We start from the raw sequence: 19,662 nt of genomic DNA, 5'->3' as shown, positions 1-19,662 counted from the left end.
GGAAAACAATCCTGGACCAAGATACAAAGACCTCTGGTGCATGGGCCATCATGTCCCTAGTGGAGACTGTTAACCTAAGGATCACAGCTGCTATGAAGGAAGACGGTGCTTTTCCAAGTTATTGGAGTATCAGGGGGAGCCCAGTGCCTTCTTTAAAGGAACGTAAGACCTGGGCCCCATCTTTGCCCAGGTTATGGGACTTTAAAACTCACTTTAACATTTCATTCAGATTGGAGTTGTTTGGGGCATTTCTTTATATGCAGCAACTAAGGAATCCTTGGAAGATGAAAGAGGTTTTTGAGGCGCTTATTTCAAAGACATCACCTTCTCCCCAGGCCTCTATTCTTGTCTTCTTCCTTCCCTACCTCCCCAAGGAAAAACATACCAACACACATTTTCCTTTATGTTGGAATAGTTTGTGGAGGAGAAATGCTGAAGAGGTTTCAATAGAAATTCCCTGACTTTCACGTTTATTTAGAATTCAGTTAATTTTCACAGCATCGTCTCTCAGAATTTACAGATTACTAGAGGGAAATATTTAATTTGGCTTCAGCTCCGGCAACCGGTTGACGTGAGAAACAGTGGAGAGAAATGCGCTCTTACCCGGTTCTAGTCCGGTGGCTATTTTGTGCAGTTCAGCAGTTCTGACGGTGATGTGTAATACCCGTGCACCCCTGGGGTGTGCTGTTGATGTTGATGGCTGGGTTTTTTTTTTAACCTAATAGCTAAAAAATGCAGGAAGAGGTTTTTTCTTATCCCATATACTTGCTTACCCACATTTTCTAGACTAAATTCATTCTCTCCTAACCTTCCACCCTAATATTCTTTGGCAACGGAAGTCAAGAAAAAGTAAATATTTATCTTAAATTTATACAGGAATCACTTTCTAGATCTTACAAGGTTGATTCTTATCACTGGTTCATATATCTTTTCTGCCATGTTAGGTTCTCCTTCTCAAACCTGCTTTGACATGTCGAAACCTAGGAAGATGGACAAGAAACTTCAAGTGCTTGGTGTCAAAGGGTTCTCCCATGGGCTTACTGAACTTGCTAATCATGGTGCTTTTTTCCCCTCCTCCAAGCCCCTGAGAAAAATGGTACTAGACCTCTCTGGCCATGCTCACTACTTCCTTTCCCATCTTTCAACTTGGACCTAATTTTAAAATAAAGACTAGAAATGTGTCAGAATCATTACATCATATCATCCTTGGGAGGGAAATAAATCATACAGTTCCCATAAATACCAATCTTTGCAATCCTACAGAGGTTTCCAAGTTGATTTTAGGGGTCAAAAAAATAAAGATTTTGCTAAAAAGTGTGATGTATAAGCACATTCATACTAAGCTAGAAAAGGATGAGTGTTTTAGAAGATCACTTTTAAAAAGAAGCCCAAATTACCCTACTATCAGTAGTTTGTTTGTGTCACTTGAAAATTTCATTCTGGGATATAGATGAAGATTTCAAAGCATAAAAAAGTAATTAAGCTTTGGGGCACTCCCAGGAGAAAGGTAAGCAGTTCATCCCCTTGTTGCTGTCCCTCAGACCCTCTGGGGACTCTGGCACCATGGTTAATAGCACGTGACAAAACCACACATAGTAAATGTCAGGAAGGGCTCCCACGGGCAGCCAAGCACAGTTCACCTGCGATGTGCAGTTACCTGGGAGAGCGTTCTTTCTGGGAAGTCAAGCCCACCTCTTGCTCGCTGGAAAGCATCAGCAGCATCAGCAGCATTATCATCATCGTCACCAGGTCAAGGTCTGGTCTCAGAAGAAGCATCACTTGGCAAATTTCCATGAAGTGGAAAGCTATATTTCTCCATATTTTTGCATCTGTATTCTTTCTCCAATTTTTTATTTCTTTGTACCTTTAACTCTTGAATCTTTTAGGTGAATGAAATAGGTGGAATACTTGGGATTTAGGGCAGCTGGCTAAAGGGACCACAGATGACTAATAATTGATTACAAACATAGGTGGCATTTTATTTCAATGGCTCTATATTAATTATTCCAGAAAAGAAAAAACATTAGCAAAGTGCAACTTCTTTTATTTATTTATTTTTGATTCACCAGCTCAAGCATATGTGGACCCAAAGGTGTCCAAGAATTTCTCATAATGACACAGTTACTGAGCGGTGGCAAAAATATTGGACCAATGACTTCGTATTCTGTTCAAATGAAAAGACACAGAGATAAAAACTAGGACATTTTGTGTTCCAAACATTTGGTTTTAAAGGGGTGCCACTGAGGAACCTGGACTAGAGTCTGCCTCACCTGGACACAGATGGGATCACCGCGGTCGGTGGTGATGGTTCGGGGTTGTGAGATGATTCCAGCTCACTTTTTCAGGAAGTTCTAACTCTTACAACACCGCATCACTTAAGACACTGAGACCCCTCCGCCATCCGAGATGGCACAGGTAGAAGTTTAGCTCTAAATGATTGTTTTATTGGTTGAGAACCCATGTGGTATGACTACTATGATCATTGCTTTTAAGGAGATCACGGTCTTAATAAACCAGACGTTCCACCAGTTTATGGGCTCTTCAATTCATTTTGGAGATACTGTTTAATTGTCGAGGATTGAGGAGGGGTGGCTTTCAACACTTGGCAGTCAGCTATTTTCTTGATGCCATTTTTTTCTAGGCCAGACTTTCCTGAGACTTCATGTTGAACTTTGAATGAAAATGATTAGTGGGAGGGAAGATGAAAGGTTGTGTCAAGCATATGGGCATAATGTATAGTAAAGAGAGGAAAACAGGCGAAGGATGGGCCTTTGGGGAGGATTGTAGGAAAAATGACAGAAGTGTCCAGGTGTGTTTGTAATCCTGACTGGCACGATTTATGTAATTTATGATGAGATAAGGACAGGTTGAACAAAAGTCGTGTTGGTAATCTTGGCATCATCATACCCCTATATGACCCAGTTTCATTTTTTTAAAGATTTTATTTATTTTTAGAGAGAGGGGCAGGGAGGGAGAGAAACATCGATCTGTGAGAGAAACTCATCAGTTGCCTCTTGAAAGCCCCCAATCAGGGACCTGACCTGTAACCCAGGCATGTGCCCTGGCGGGGAGTTGAACCTTTTGTTCTGTAGAACAGAGCCCAACCCACTGAGCCACACCAGTCAGGGCTAAATGACCCAATTTCTTACGTATCTCTTGATCCTGTGAAAGTACCTCTCACCAACAGCAAGGAGATTTTGGTAAACTTAATTTGTACTACAAGACTTGGGACATCCTGTTCCCCATCAGCTTCTTTCTCACTTTGGAACCTATCATGGAAGTAGCAGGCGTGGCAACAATAGGTTTGAATTTTTTTTAAAACTAGGCCTTGGATTATCTCTCTTAATAAGCATGTTTCAACAAGTGATAAGGTTATGAACAGAATGGAGAAGGTATTAAAAAAGATTTTGGGGTGATCATTTCAAAACTAATTTCATGTGATATTTGTTAGGCAACCAGGAGAAGAAGAAACCGTGCATTTCAAAGGTGAGATATCAGAGAGCCTTCCAAAAGCTCGTCTGTGGCCCAAGTAAGAAGAAAATCACTTTGCACCGGGCACATTTCCATCCCATTGCTGACCCCGGTGGGTTTCTGAGGGGGTGGAGGTTGAGTCAATGGCTCAAGCCTTGAGTTGTATTGTTAGGTGAGGCTTAGGGAAAGCTTATTTTTCCAAGGTAAGGTACCAGGGAGACATAATTTGTTGTCATTAAACTGATATCTACCAACTCAGATCTGGCGTTTGCTTTCTAGAGTGTCATTGGGACAAAGTAAATTTTGGGTTTGGGTGGCAAAACAAACATTTGAACTCTATATCCAAATTTATAGTCTGAAGATGCACCTAGTTTGCTGTTGGGTGTTTTCTTCTCTTTCTCCCTCTCTCTTTTGAAATTATTTAGACTTACAGAAAAGTTGCAAAATTAGTACATAAAGTTCCTGTATATACTTTGCTCAGCTTCCCCTAATATTACATAACCATAGTACAATGATCAGAACCAGGAAATGAACATTGATATGATACCGTTAACTAATCTGCACACGTCGAAACACGTATTTTCCCCACCAGTGACCTTCTTAAAATCCAGGCTCCATGCCAGGATTCATTGCATTCAGTTGTATCTCCTTGGTCTCCTCCAATCTGTGACGGCTTTTCAACCCTCCTTTGTTCCTCACGACCTTGATACATTAAAAAATTACTGACCAGTCATTTTGTAGATGCCCCTCAATTTGGATTGGTCTGGTGTTTTCTCCTGACTAGATTGAGGTGATGTGTTTTTGGCAGGAATGACACAGGATAACGTTGTGCTACTGTCGGCCTGTCGTATCAGTGGTCCGTGATATAAATATGTCTTATTACTAATGGTGCCTACTTTGGTCATGTGATTAGGGTGGTACATGCCAGGTTTCTCTGCTGTAAAATTACTGGTTTTTTCTTTGTAACTAATATTTTGTTGGGAGGTACACTTCGAGCCTAGGCAAATACCTTGTGTCTCATTATACTCCCATCTACTAATTTTAACGCCCATTGGTGATTCTTGCCTGTAGTCATTATTTTGTTGTTTGCCTAATGGAGATTTTCTATTTCCATCATTCCTTGTGTGTTTCCTAATTGCAATTTTACTGTAAGGAGGAGCTGACCCTTCTTCATTTGTTTATTCATTTATTTACTTCTATCACTATAGACTCATAGGTATTAACTTTATCCCACAGATTAGACACCATTATTGTCATTATTCATTTTTATTGTTTCAGTTGTCCAGACTTGGCCATCCAGAGCTCCTTCAGGTTGGCTCCTGAGTCTTTGACATACTTCCATCACTTTATGAGCACACTTCCTTACTGTCTGGTACCACAAGGTATTCTGGTTCTTTTCTATTTTCTCCAGCCTTTGAATCAACTATTTCTCCAAGGAGTCCTGGTTCCTTTATTGGATAATGATAGTTAGAAGCCAGGACCTCTGTGCCAGGTGTGCTCACTGGACTGGGGTGTCTTTGCTTATAGATTCTTCCCATAGACAGAGCTATACATTTTATTTATATATATATATATAGGCTCATACATATATATACACACTTATTTCTATATGTACCTCTCTGTGGTTGTATTAAAATCTATGTGTAGATAATGGTACCTCAAATTCTAATTAAACATCATAAGGCATTTCTTAATAGAGTTCTTATAATCATTTTTTAAAAATGGAGACAAACTTTCTCTTTGGCTTGGAAATAATCTAACATTAAAACCCTCCTCATTCTTAATATTTCAGTCTTCAACACTCTTGATGAGTTTTCTCTAAGCTTTATCCCTAGTGTGTATTACAAGAAGTTGCTTTCTCAAGACAATTATTCCACAATGATTTCATAGGGCTATTCAGTACATCTTAATGGGTACTCATGCTTCTGTAATTCTCAGATGGAGTAAGAATGCCCTGCATCGGGATTGCAAGTGACAGCCTCTCTTAAGTGGTCCAGACTTTCCCAGATTTTAGTGATGGGAGGTATCTTCATATTTAGATCACTAGTGTGACCCATGTGCACTTGGGACTCAAACTAGGGCATACTGGACAGGTTATTATTATTATTTTTAAATAGTCACCTGAAGATGTTTATTGATTTTGGAGAGAGAGGAAAGGGAAAGAGAAACATTGATGTGGGAGACAAACATCAATCAGTTGAACTCCTTACAGGCTCTCAGATGGGGATTGAACCCACAACCTAGGTATGTGCTCTGACCAGGAATTGAACCCACAGCATTTTGGTGTATAGGACGATACTCCAACCAGCTGAGCCACTCTGACTAGGTTATTTTTTTAGTCTTCCTAGGAGAGTATGTAAATATGTTTAAATATCTTCAGTTCCTCAGAACTCTGAATATAAGGAAATAAGAGCTTCCTAACAATCACAGCAATTTTTTAGTGACTTTAAAATCTTTGAGCTACAAAGTATATAAAAGGACAGAGCATTCAAAAACTCTGTGTACAGACAGTGGTGACTGGGGTCATAAACTAGGACTTGCATGTGAGGCAGGGAACGGCCTCAAGGACTGCTTATAACCCATGATTCTGCTGATTTTTACCTGGACCATATGTGTCTTTGAGGTTTGGTTCTGCTGTTTGGGTGAAGCTAAAGCAGCACTACAATTGTATTCCAGAAGACACGGGTTAGAGGTCATTTCTAAGATTGCCAGCCTCAGTAGGGTTCGGGATAGGGTGCACGCACATGGTTTTGTAGAGTGGATGAGAGTAGAATGATTAAAGTAATGGTATAAAGTTGATGTTATCTTTGTCTGATAAACATTATGTACCTGTTGGGTGCCAGCCACTGTGCAGGGTAGGTGACAGTTTAAAAAAAGAAAGGGAACCCTGGCTGGTGTGGCTCAACGGATTGAGCACCAGCCTGAGAACCAAAGGGTCGCTGCTTCAATTCCCAGTCTAGGGCACATGCCTGGGTTGCTGGCCAGGTCCCCAGGAGGATGCATATGAGAGGCAACCACACATTAATGTTGCTCTTCCTCTCTTTCCCTCTCCCTTCCCCTCTCTAAAAATAAATAAATAAAATCTTTAAAAAAGAAAAAGAGAAGGGGAAGTTTAAGGGAGGTTTCAGGAGTAAGATCCTTTAATTCAGAAGTGAATGAACTGGAGCTTAGACCGAGGTTTTTAATACTGCAGAGAAGAAAATTATAATTTCTAGCAATGAGACGGGAAATTTTGAGACATAGAATTCAGAAAAGGGGCCAATGTGGACAGTGCAAATTCTTAGACCTGAGAAGGTGGTAGTGTTGCTGGTTTCAAATGTAAAGTGTTGGGAAGCTACTCAGCAAGAGCTATTATTTAATTAATAAGTGAAGTAGAATTAAAAGTTACTTTTCCAATAAGCTTTCCTTGGTTAATACCTCCGAATTCTAGAGTGTAGAATGCATTGCCCATTCATCTCCCAAGAGCTTATCAGCACACTTTTTTATTGTGTTCCTTGCTATTACCTTGCTTTGTAAAGTTACATCATTTTTAGCTTGTAATTGCTTATTCTGTTCCTGCATCTCATGGATCTCTTACTGTCTTCTGCTCCTAACATGCAGACAGCCTGGCACCGTGCTGTGAAGACAGTAGTTGAATGAACACTTGTGATATGAGAGTTGAATGAAGATTGGAACTAGTCATTAGTTTATACTATTAAAAACCAACAGTGAGACCCAAAGGTGATTCATAGCTACAAGTCTGTTTTTCTTATTCAGTAATGCAGAGTTTTACCAGAAGGTTGATTTAAAAACCAATCTTTTGAAATGTCACCACAATAAAATCTTTGACAGATGCAACACAACTAGGTGTATCATTAAAATATATTTTGAACAGAATAAAGGCCTAGAATCAGAACACTGGTTGAAAACACAGAAGCTGTACAGAGGCAGTAAATTAGGAGCTAGTCACATTTAAAATTTGCCGTCAGTATTTCTTTGTCGAAGCTCAGCAGTTAGAACACATTGAGCTGGTGTTAAGTCAGCACCATGGTTTTATACAAGATTCTTGAAGAGTAGGGTTTTTAAGTGCAGAAAGCTTTTAAACCAGAAATTTAAATATCCATTTTGCCATAAAAGTGCTTCCACCATCCTACAAAGACTTAGAGGCACCAGAGATGAAGATTTGTTGAAACTGTGACCCTCTTGTTCCTTTTTCTCTATTTCTTTACCAGTTGAAAACTTTATGTTGAAATTAGATTGGGTTTTATCTTTAATAAGTCAGATAGCTGTGTTTGATTATAATGGACTTGTGCTCCTTGCTGCCAAATATGTAGCAGTTGTATTTTGCATGACTTACTGTGAACAACAGGGTGTTTGTACCGGCATTCCTCTGGAACAGTGTTCATTCCTGATGGACAGGGAGCCCGTGCTCAAGGCAGGACTTGATGGGGGCTGCCTGTGCCTAAGGTTGCCCCTTAGTTAGTGGGGACGTGGTTTGTTCTTCAGAGCAAGCTGGGAAATTGGCTTAGTTTTGTGATTTGCTCATCTACTTGAGAAATAAAGTTGCCCAATGGGGAGTCTTGTCTTGCTGTGGAGACCTTGTCTGATTCTGTCGCTTCATGTTTAGGTGGGAACTCTTAGGGAAGCCTGGAGCATCTCACCTGCTGAATTGGATTGTGGGGCAGGAGATCAGGTTAACCTTGAATGTTCTCTGGGATCTGATGGTGCTAGAGAGCCCTCCTGGGCCTCTAGTTTCCCATCAAGTGTAGTAGTTGAACTCATAGGATGTGACCTTATGAACCCTTCAGGAGTATTCAAGGAGTAAATAACAAGGGCACACCTTTCAGTAGGAGACTTTCAGATGCGGGCCATGAAACCATTCTCTGTATCCTTCTGAATCTTCCTCCTCCGCCTGTCATCATGTGGCCTCATGGTGTTCTTTGCCTCTGATAGCTATTTCTTTCCCCTCCTCCCTCCCCTCTGCAGACATGCCTTGAATTGGAACGCTACCTACAGACGGAGCCACGGAGGATCTCGGAGACCTTTGGCGAGGACTTGGACTGTTTCCTCCACGCTTCTCCTCCCCCGTGCATTGAAGAGAGCTTCCGGCGCTTGGACCCCCTGCTGCTCCCTGTGGAAGCGGCCATCTGCGAGAAGAGCTCGGCAGTGGACATTTTGCTCTCTCGGGACAAGTTGCTATCTGAGACCTGCCTCAGTCTCCAGCCAACCAGCTCTTCTCTAGACAGCTACACAGCCGTCAACCAGGCCCAGCTCAACGCAGTGACCTCATTAACGCCCCCATCGTCCCCTGAGCTCAGCCGCCATCTGGTCAAAACCTCACAGACTCTCTCAGCCGTGGATGGCACAGTGACGTTGAAACTGGTGGCCAAGAAGGCCGCACTCAGCTCAGTAAAGGTGGGAGGGGTGGCAACGGCAGCTGCAGCCGTGGCGGCAACCGGGACAGTTAAGAGCGGACAGAGCGACAGTGAACAAGGAGGGGTAGGGGCTGAGGCATGCCCCGAAAACAAGAAGAGGGTTCACCGCTGTCAGTTTAACGGGTGCCGGAAAGTTTATACAAAAAGCTCCCACTTAAAGGCCCACCAGAGGACTCACACAGGTAGTGGTACAAGTTGGCCGCACGTGGTTTCTTCTTCTTTTTCCTCCTTTAGCCTCCTGGTGGGAAGGGCTTCTCTTTGTTCCAAGAAATGGCATCCCTGCCGACCAGAAGGTGATAGGAAGGCAGGAGGGCCGGGGTGGGGAAGCAGATGACTCCCTCATTACCTTAAGAGCTCCAGAGGTCCTGAGAACAGGACACGGGTTTGTCACTCGCTGGCTGTGAGACCCTTTCAGAGGCAATGCCGACCACAGTGTAGGATCGAACAGTTCTGAGGTTGTGTGAACGGGGCTCTGGTAGTGTGACTCACAGCCCTGTGTGATACTTGCACTTGTCCCTTTCTGACCCTTTTCATTGTTTCATGAGTGTCATTCTGCAGTTTTGATCAACACTGGGATCTGAGGAGGTACACTTGAAAGAATTCAGTTAAACAAGGTAGCCAGGGTGTCCCCATTCACTCTTTCCCCAGCATCCCTGGTTTTTCATCAAAGCCGTCAACAGCAGGAGGGTTTCAAAGTTCATTAGATGTGATCATTCCATAATTAATTGGCGTCTCCTCTTTTGCATTGTTCTCTGGCGCATGCTTTATGGAGAGATGGCAGAATGGCTTTTTAATGAGCTTGTTACTGAGAAGTTGCTGAAGTGATTACGTGGCTGTGTGTGTGGTAGGCGCAGGGTGGAGACTGATGGGAACTGCATATTTTACTCAGGACTTCTGTGGTGACTCCCAGGAATCATATCGATCTTTGGAGTGATGGGACAATTTGGAAGAGTGGGGTTTACAGAGAAAAGGCTGAGATTGGCATTTTCTTTGAAACTGGTCTTTGTTTTCTGCATTGAGGTGGAAGCTTTAGGCCTGGCATCTCCTCTTGGTGTTAGCATCCTAGGAGCAATTACTGTCATTGGTGGGCTTTAAACAAGTCCCTGACAGCATATTGCCTGTATGGTTTCTGCCTACTGCTTGGCACAGTACAGGCTGTATAGGGGAAACTCCAAAAGTATAAGCCACAGAGCAAGAATATTGTCGGAGAGAAGTGGATGATGAATCTCAGCTCGGAGATGTCTGGCGAGAGTTCTTTGGGGGCTCACCACTTGTCTTTCTGGTGCTCTCTGGTGGTTTGTGGACTGTGCCACCAAGGAATCATGCACTGCAAAGTTCACTGGCTGGAAAAGCAGGAAAGCCTGGGTTCTAGCTTTCACCCTGCCACTAACTACCTCTGTGACCTTGAGCGTGTCCCTTTACCTCACTGGGCCTCATAGCCCACATCTGTCATATAATCTGGCTCTTAAAGCCCCTTTCAGCTCTACTGTTCTGGGGTTCTGTGAAATGTCTTTGCTCAGTACAGGAGAACTTCCCCACAGTAGGGGTGTGTAACGTGACTAGAAGAAATCACCATTTTGAGCCACAAAGTTCTTCCCACGGGAGGATGAGCATCGACATTGCTTCCTTTCAGCACGGGACTAAGGCACGCACTCCTCTTATTCTGAACTTCATTTCCTTTGTGGCTCTTGCTCGGTTCATGGGAAGGTCTCCTAAGACAACTTTTAAGCCCTGTGGCTCAGGTGCAGAGTCCCACTCATGGTTTCCCATCAGAGCTGGCGTTCAGGTTCTCCACTGCACACACACCAAGGCTAATGCTTCCTATTGTCAGTGTTATTTCTCTGTGGTATTGTCCTCAAGGTCATTTCTTTCTCAAAACCAGAGAAAACAGGATGAGGTGAGAACGTTGAGGGCATAGAATTCATGATGATGGACACATTTCGGAATTACTGACACCAAGACAGGCCACGTCCTGCCTAGTATGGTGGCTGGACAGCTCTGGGGAAGCAGAGATTCCTTTCTGGGGGGTAGGAGGGGAGTTCAGAGCATTTCCTTCTTTTTCTTATCCCTTCTTCCCAACAGATGCGTGGTGTCAGGAGGCTCACTCTTTGGAGGGAGGTGTTATTTGGTGCTTTGTTTGGGGGGCATTGTGTACTCAGTGATTATCAGGGTGGAGCTCGTGATGTTCCCCAGCACGTCTCACCACTTTACATCTGCTGGACTGCGGTGGGAAGACTCCTCCGCATGGAGAAGTCACTCAGGCCCCGTGCATTACCGGAAAGGCAGCATTGCAGAGTGACTGAGAGCAGGGCTTTGTCGTTTGGTGGACTTGAGTTTGAGCTTTGGCTCTGCCACTTCCTAGGTTTGTGACCTGGGTAAATTATTTCTCCTTACTCAGTCCCATCTTCCTCATCTGTAAAACAGGGACAATTGTGTCTACCTCCTAGGTTGTTTTGAAGATTAAATGAGAAACTGTATGTAAAATACTTGTAAGAGCTTATTAAAAGATAGTGGTAGGGTTCACTGTAGTTATTCCTATTGCTGTAGATATTGAGCAGTGATGATTTCATGGGAAGCCCCCCCCATCTCTATATAAACTAGCAATAAGCCCCTTAGCCAAAGTTAAATACCAGCAAAAAGCAAGAAGCCCTCCGTCCTCACTCTTGCACTTTCAGTGTGTGGGTGATGACGCTCATGGACACCAGTTGTGGAGGGTGAGACTGGACGTGCAGGCATTGGCCATCGAAGTTGACACGAATGTAGAGCAGGCCTTTTCTAAGACAAGACAGGAAGCAATCGCCTTGCATCCTCAGAGACAAGCATGGAGGAAAGAGTATGTGCTTATAAGAAAGAGAAACAGACAGGAGGGAGGCATAGATGGGGGTGAAGGATGGAGGGAGGGAATATGAATTAATTTGGATTAAATGGATAAGAATCAGAAGTATTTATTTGGAATTGGTGTGAATGGGGCACATGGGGAACTGAAAACAAAGGTGATAATTTATGTGGTGTGGATGAACTAAGAATAATGAAAAAAGCATGAAAGATGGAACCAAATTAAGTGCAGACATATCAAGGAAATGGACTAGTAAAAGCTTGAGGGCAAAGGTATATGGTGATGGGAATTCGAGATGAGTCTGCGGATAAAAGTGAGTGGATAGGGGAGAGCTGCTGAGGAATGTTGAAATAAAGTTTTTTAAAATGGGTTCTGGTTGGATTCAAGCAAGCTGTTTTAACACAAGGCTCACTTTAATTCAGTGAAAATACTTCCTTGTTTTTCAGCTGGGAAGTGTTTGGGGACAGAAAAAAAAAGGCTGAGAAAACCATCCAGGACAAATACTGGCATTTTGTTCTCTAGAGGTGTATATATGCTCTCTCTTCTGTATGTTGATATGTTGAAAAGGAGACAGTTGCAAAAATGAAATGAAGTCCAGTGCGTGGGTCTTTGTGCACAAGAAAGACAACACGTTGTTGGCAAGGTGAGATTGCTCGTATGGAGGAATTTTTAGTGTTCTTCACTCAATCTTCATATAGACAGAATTTAGAATTTACTGAGCTAGAAAAGATATGCTCCCCCACTCCACCCCCTTGGGCTGTTCTTTGAGGATGCTGAATCCTTTAAACTTTTTGCTCTGGAGGATGTTAGGCAATGAGGTGATTTTTTTTCCAGGTAGCAGATGTTCAAGTTGGTAGCTAGGGCACAAATACTGGTTATCCAAGGAGGTGAAATTATGGATGGGGAGCCAGGGCGTGGGGGCGGTGGAAGAAGATGAGGCCAGGACTGGGACAAAGGGAATATTGTGAAGCAGCAGAATCTCAGTGAAAGGAAGCATATGAAAATGGACATATGGTTTCTTCATCGGGAAGAGCACTTAGTGCCGGTGCGAGTGGAAAATGTCCTTCAGCAGCTGAGCCATCGCAGACCTTTCTCTGCCCTCTGTTTTCTGCTCTCTGTATGATATATTTTTCTTTCTCAGTGATTCAGCCATTACGATCATCTTCTTGGACTCAGCTAAATAATTCTAATATTTTGATGCAGGAGAAACCTTTACTTTCAGTTCTCTAAAAATCAATTTATTATGCTTATTTTTAGCAAAAATCAATTTGTTAAAATGTTAGTAGATGCTGTGCAAAAAAAAACCCATTCTTTTTCACATTTCTTCTTGATCACGTCCCAGATGAAGAAAAAGCAGCAAAAAACCTGTGATTGAAATGATGCTCTGTGTTAAATGAGCAGACTTTTCTAGTATGGAAGTTCATATAAAAGCACGTTCACATTTATACTAATAAGAGTGAGTCGTGTTAGTAAAGTCAGGACAAAGGGCGGCAATGAAATCTTTGGTGGCTGGTCACAGAGGAGGCAGAAAAGAGGCCATGTGCTCACACATGCTAGTTGGAAGGTTCTCTCTGGGGACTGGGGTTACTTTAGTCTAATCCATGGGTGGTGATGAGAACATTGTAGATTGTGCAATGAAGGATGAAAAGGATGTTTGCAGATGGAAAGGTAATATAAGCATGCCATTGGCATTTTATATCTGCTTTGGGGAAGGTCATAACCGATCAAGATGTGGCATAATCTCTTAAGTTTAATTAGGGTTTATGGAAATGGCTTGTTTTTAAATGAAAAGGTGGCCCAAAATATTACAAACAAAAAGGTGAGTGTTGTGTTTAAGAAGCAAACAAAGGTGGTTATTTTATACATATAATGGAAGTTCTTTAAGTTTGAAATATATTTCTTTTACTTATTCAACAAATAGTATAAAGCACTTGCTATGCATTTTTTGAAGTCTTCTACAAATAATCCTTTTAATCCTTATGTTAATATAATGACACAGGTACTTTTTTTATTTCATAAATGAGGAAAATGAGGTCCAGAGAGGTCAAGCAACTTGCCCAATTTCACGTAGCCCCTAAGTGGCTGGGCCGGGACTCTAACAAAACACTGCTCCAGACCAAGCTCTTTTATGCCAGCTAATGAGGGAAGAAGAAGTCAAGTAGATATTTTTCTTAATAACCGATTATTAAGCGGAAATGAGAAACATATAGTTTAAATACAAATTGACAATGAGAACTACTCTAAGTGTCTCCTAAATAGATAAAAGGTAGGAGGGTCTTTAAAACAAAGTGCCTCATCAAGTGACAAAGACCCAGAATGAGGAAATTACAAAGGGATGGTCTTCCATTTCCAGGCCCATTATTGTTAACTACTAAAGCTACTATTATTGTGGTCATTACTATTAAACCATTTTTAAACCTAAGTATTAAAGAGAGACTTTCTTGTAACAGTCCCAGTGGACTCATTAAAGTGACAAATGTTGACACTCTGTACCTATGAAATAAGAAAGGCAAACGTTATCACATGTAGGGGAAACTGAGGATCAAAAATATGAAAATGTCTTAGCCCAGGTTATATAACCCGCCGTGAGCAAAATTAAAATTCAACCGATATCTCCTGTCCCGTAGGCTTGCATCTTATTTAGTTTGTTCATTCAGTCATTCCGGGAACAGGTACCAAGTGCCTGTAGCTGTCATGCACTGGGCCGTGGGGGGCCAGCACAGGAGGAAGGGAAGGCAGTTTATAGAATGGGGGTGCTGAAGGCTCGTTAACTGCGACTGGGGCCTCCTGTCAGTGGTCGGCAGAAGCATGGATGATTCCGAAATAAGTCACCTTTCTCTTTCTGGACAGGGTGTTTATTGATTCTGTGCATGTTTTTAAACGATGCCAATGTGATAATACACTAATGTATATAAATGGAAGCCCTAATTCAAGGTCAGGCATATCAGCAGGACAAAATTGAATACCTCAGTCTAGAACTCTAGGGGGCCCATCGACCACTTTCAACCTCCTTGGTGCCATAGATAAGAATTCTTTGATTTTATACAATAGCAACTGAAATAGGGCAATTTTAAGACATTCAAGGGCCTTTAATATTCTGAGACACATGGCTGCTGATGTTTATCCATGGGTTGAGGCAGAAACTCATTAAACCCCAATTATGGGATAGAAACCAGAATAAGGGTTAACTGTTCAGTTCACGAGGTGGAGAGAGTTTAATAGGAATGTTTGATATCTTGGGTTTAGCATATTCAAGATTTAAGAGAAAGAGTTTGTAAAAGGGAGTGTGAATGAGGCGGTGGGAAACAATGGGAGAATTTTATGGTTCAGAAAATCTTCAAGTTTCACCACATGATAATTTAGCAATATGCTGGCTCTTAACATTTATGAAGATAAATTTAGGTAAACATATATTGGGCAGAATATCTTAATCTCAGCATATACACAGCAAGCGCATTTATTTTATCATTATAATATGGTAATAAATGTAGGCTTTGTAAGGTGCCTACTCCAGATGTCCTTTTAATGGATAATAAGTAGTCACAAAGTAAATAAACATGTTAAAATAAGAATGGAGGACAAAGTAAAAACTGGAAATGAATACATATTTCATCATACACTATTTATTGAAAACCTACTATACGAGACACTGTTCCTTCCCTGTCTCTGAAGACCTTGCTTTTTGATGGAAAAGCCTGAAGTATAATTTTCATAAAGTCATTACATTTGGAAACTGATCTCAAAAGAGGATAGAGCATGCATTGAGGGTGGGAGGTAGGAAGGAGGGAAGAGAATCAAGAAATCTCATTTCAGAAAAGGCAGTGGAAGTACAGAATTATAGAAATTTGAGGATTTAAAGGTTGGGCCATCTCTGTTTAATAGAGAGGAGGGTCATGAGACATCTGGACAATTGAAGGAATGATATTGGGAAGGCCAAATGTGAACTTTAAAGGAAACCGTTCCCTTTAATAAGTGGATAACGTACAGAAGCGTTTCTGTTATAATAAGAATGTTAATGACCATGATGATCACCGCTGCCCTTTACGTATTGGGAGACTTGAGGAAAGTTAAATGGAGCTTTGTAAAGAGTGCGGACTAAGATGGTATAAAAATTCGTTGGCAGTAGGCAATACTTTCCTTATGTCTCCTGAAGTTGAAACATTAATTAATTCTGTTTAAATGAGAAAAAAAGAGTTTAAGAAAGTCATGTGTAAAAATAAAAGCAAAAACAAAACCCCAAAAACCTTTTTTTAAGCACTGGAATAACTCTTTTAAAAAGATTAGTTAAAATATAAGGAGAGAAAAAAATATTTGTAAAATAGTGTTTTTCTTTGAAAAAAAACATCCAATTTGAATTTAGTAGAAATTACAGCTAAAACCTTGAAAACAGATCATGAGAAAACATACTTCTCATGGAAGGAGGTTAGTTCTGAGAAGTGAATGGAATTCTGGGAATCCCACTGACCATGGCCTGTTCGTAATGGGACTCAAAGCTCTGCCAGGCTACTCAGGTACCAATGGAGAGAGGCTGGCTCTTTCTGACCAGACAGTTTCGATTTGTCCCCACCCTAGTAGAGGTGAAGTGGATTGCCCTAGGCAAACCTCCTTCTGAAATTTCAGTTTCTTCCTTCCTCATGCCCCACCTTATACCTGATGTTTTTCTGCACCAAGTCACTTCCTGCCTTTGAAGCTTTCCTTTGGTCTCCTTTATATCAGAAAGGATCTGGTAGCCATAACAGGATTGGTAGATTACAAGTCCATCAACCATTGTAAAACACTGAAATCTTTCATTATTATTTTTTTTAATGTTCAGTTGTGGGAGACTGTTAGTGGAATTTCAGGAATCTGCAAGCAAGTAGGGAGACAAGCTGGGGGTGTGTTGGAAGCTAGAGCAGCATTCCCTACCTCCATTCCCACCCTGTTCCCCTCCCCTGCTACTAGGTTTTCCACATTCTACATTTTCTAAGAGTAACTTCTTTTCAGACATTTAAAAAAAGTAATGTATTGTCATGGCAGCTATGAGGCTAAATGTTAGTAGAAGCAAGACCATTCACAGCAATCAAAATTTAGTGACTTTTGAATGTGCTGGTTATTTGGTGAACCAGTGATGGCGTTGTTCCCCATTCCTGCCGTGTTCCCATGTTCAGCCGCCAGTGTGAAGACGTGACTAGCTTGTATAATGGAGGTCAAGCCACTAAAATTACTTAAGAGTGTCTGTAGTCAGGATAAGTTTTTCCTGGTCTGTTCCATATTTCTGTTCACCCTACTTTCTTCTTTATCCTCTGTACTTGCTGACTTGGGGACTGACCAGGATTCGACCTGTCACACTTTTAGAAATGGGAGACCAGGATGCCCTGTTACCAGTTCCTTATGGAACTGAGGGCCACCTTTGTCCCAAACCAGGCCTACTTGGCAGACACCCTTTTGGGACTATACATGCTTTCCTTTTTTTCCTTCAAAGGTTATGAGTTTTAAATTTTTAGTAAATTTATATTATAAACCACTCATCTGGTATCATAAAACATAACTGAGGTTGTTTTGTTGTTGTCTTTCTACCTTCAGAACATATCCTCTTCCCATTACTAGAACTGACATTTAATTTATGGAATTCAGTCACGTAAAATAGTATTATGCATAGTATTTTCAGGCAACCAATGTAAAATTTTTAAAAATCCCAAGTTTGTTAGAATGGCATAGTTTCAGCCGCATCACTAGGTGAGCTAAAGTTGATGAAAAGCATCAGTCCTTTTGTTGGGAGCCAGAAGCCAGAAGCCACCCTCAGCTGAGAAAGTTCTTTTCCTTCGTGGTAGAGTGTTGCCCAGTTAGGTGTATTATGGTGTGTGATGTCTTTCTCTAGAGCAGCGATTTTCAACCCATGCACTGCAAGAATTATTAAAACATTCAATACCTGATTATTTAGTCAGGGACACTGACCTTTTTTTCCTTAGCCTGTCAAATAAAAAAAATGACAACAGGCAACAACAATAGCTGTCTGGTGTGGATGAATCAAAATCATACCTATTTTTTTTGTCAGATCAGCAAAAAATATATTTTTTGGTGAGCTGCAGAATTTTAGTAATTAATTTATATATGCCATGGGATGAAAAGTTTGAAAATTGCTGCTCTACAGCCTTTGCTGTTTTCACAACAAGGCAGTTTTGTGAGAAGGACTATAGATTGTTCCAGTAGTGAAGCCACTGTTAGGTGAGACAGGTTCTATGAGTCTCATGTAGAATTATATAATCTGTACCCTGATGAATAGAACCCAAGCAAAAGGTTGAGCCTGGTATGTATTTTAGTATATACAAGAGTAGCAAGATACAGTAGGAAATAATTTAGGATAGCTGTGAGGTAGTCCTGTTTAAAAGTTATCTGTCTTAATTTTGTGTGTTTACGTGATTTAATGTCGCCTCACTGGAATTCATTAGTGTGATTATAAACTTCTAACACGGTGTTTGAATCACCTGTACTCAACTCCTGTTGTAGAAAGGAAATTATGATTCTTCATATTGAATTCTCAATTGGTCATGAGCCTATTGAAACTACTATTAGTATTTTAAAAGAGCAACAAAAGGTACATCTTCCTTCTCTGATATTGGTAATAAGACATTTTATGTTCCTAGTGTTCAGCAGAGAGTGTCAGAAAATCAATAGGAATAAATTCAAGTACACAGGATTCAGCCTATTCGAAAATGTAGTGAACGGCAAAATGACAGTACGCATTATTAAATTTTTTTTGCTTCACCCACATGTAAATATTAGCATGTAGAAAAGGTACCATTGGCTACTTAGAAATTTAGGCAGAAAGCAGTCTGCTGGCTTTTTTGTTTTTAGTGGGTTTTTTTCATTCGTTGTTGTTGTTTAGTATCTCAAAGCTTACAACTAATCTGAATTTGGAACTAAATACTGTCATTACAGAAGATTTTTTTCTGAGTTCTTCCAATTTCTCTGGGGACAAAATAATGGCCGCTTGAAGCAGTGGAGAAACAGTAATTAGGGCAAATAGTAATACTGTGCATGATTGAGGAAAATGTGAGGAAGGGAGGGAGAAATGCAACAGACAGACTTGTACAGCCTGTTACTAGGAAACCACATCAGCATTAAATACAGTGTGCTAATTGGCTATCCTGTTTCTGCCTGGGTACCAGCCTGGGCCTGCTACACAGCTGTTTCTGCTCTTTCTGGTTGCTAGGTAACTGCATCATTTCCCCCCCTCCCCCTTTGTGTTCTGGAGGCTAATTGGCTACTTCTGCTTCTGGTGTTGCTGCTGGGTACCAGTCTGGGCCTGCTGCTCTGCTGTTTTCCAGAGGGATTTAATGGGGGGGAGGGGAAGGAAAAGGGAAGGGAAGATATGCTGGCAATTAATGGAGCATAAGTGCAAATTCTACACAATGTCTGGCACCTGCGTCCCCTCATCCTGCTTTCTCAACTAAATCTTTCAGCTATGAAAACACATTAGAATCTTGGAAGTGTTTCTTTTCTCTGCGTACCTTTTGAATATGGTTCAAAAGAAAGGACATTTGAAGACTTATTACTTAAATGGTGGATTCAGTCTTCTTAAGAAAGAACTCGCAAATTATTATACATCTAAATTTGACATGGGCACGATAGAATTTGCGTAGACATTAAAATTACTAACTTATTAACAAGGCAGCATTTTTTAACATATTAAGAATAGTGCCACTTTATCTCTTAAATGGTCCAAATTCCTTTGTAGCCATTCTTCTTGATATCATACAGGCTTAAAGTAAGAAATAAAATGGGCTAAAAGTGATTATGACATTTTCACAAATGCTGTATTCATTTAGAAGGAGCAAAGGGAAGCTTCTAGGCCCATGAATTTGCATTATAGATTTCATTCCTGTCATGCTCACAGCACGTGTTTCAAGTACTTTTTGGTGATCCATTGTATTTACATAGAAATAATGCATGTTTTGCACA

The 19,662-nt window shown here is 41.1% G+C and overlaps 1 protein-coding gene across 3 annotated transcripts in view; it reads left to right on the top strand.

Moving 5' to 3' along the window:
• KLF7 (KLF transcription factor 7) overlaps positions 1–19,662 on the top strand; it is an 85,044-nt gene that overhangs the window by 31,507 nt on the left and 33,875 nt on the right. Inside the window, exon 2 of one of the 3 annotated variants that reach the window (XM_024563954.4) lies at positions 8,437–8,865. In XM_024563954.4, the coding sequence (XP_024419722.1) occupies positions 8,437–8,865 (429 nt within the window). Of the gene's footprint in view, positions 1–8,436; positions 9,071–19,662 lie in introns of all 3 variants that reach the window. The other 2 variants (XM_045198157.3, XM_045198156.3) reach the window with 2 other exon arrangements.

Source organism: Desmodus rotundus, chromosome 2 (assembly GCF_022682495.2).
Source record: "Desmodus rotundus isolate HL8 chromosome 2, HLdesRot8A.1, whole genome shotgun sequence".
Classification (NCBI taxonomy): domain Eukaryota; kingdom Metazoa; phylum Chordata; class Mammalia; order Chiroptera; family Phyllostomidae; genus Desmodus; species Desmodus rotundus.
This window is presented reverse-complemented; position numbering and strand designations above follow the sequence as displayed.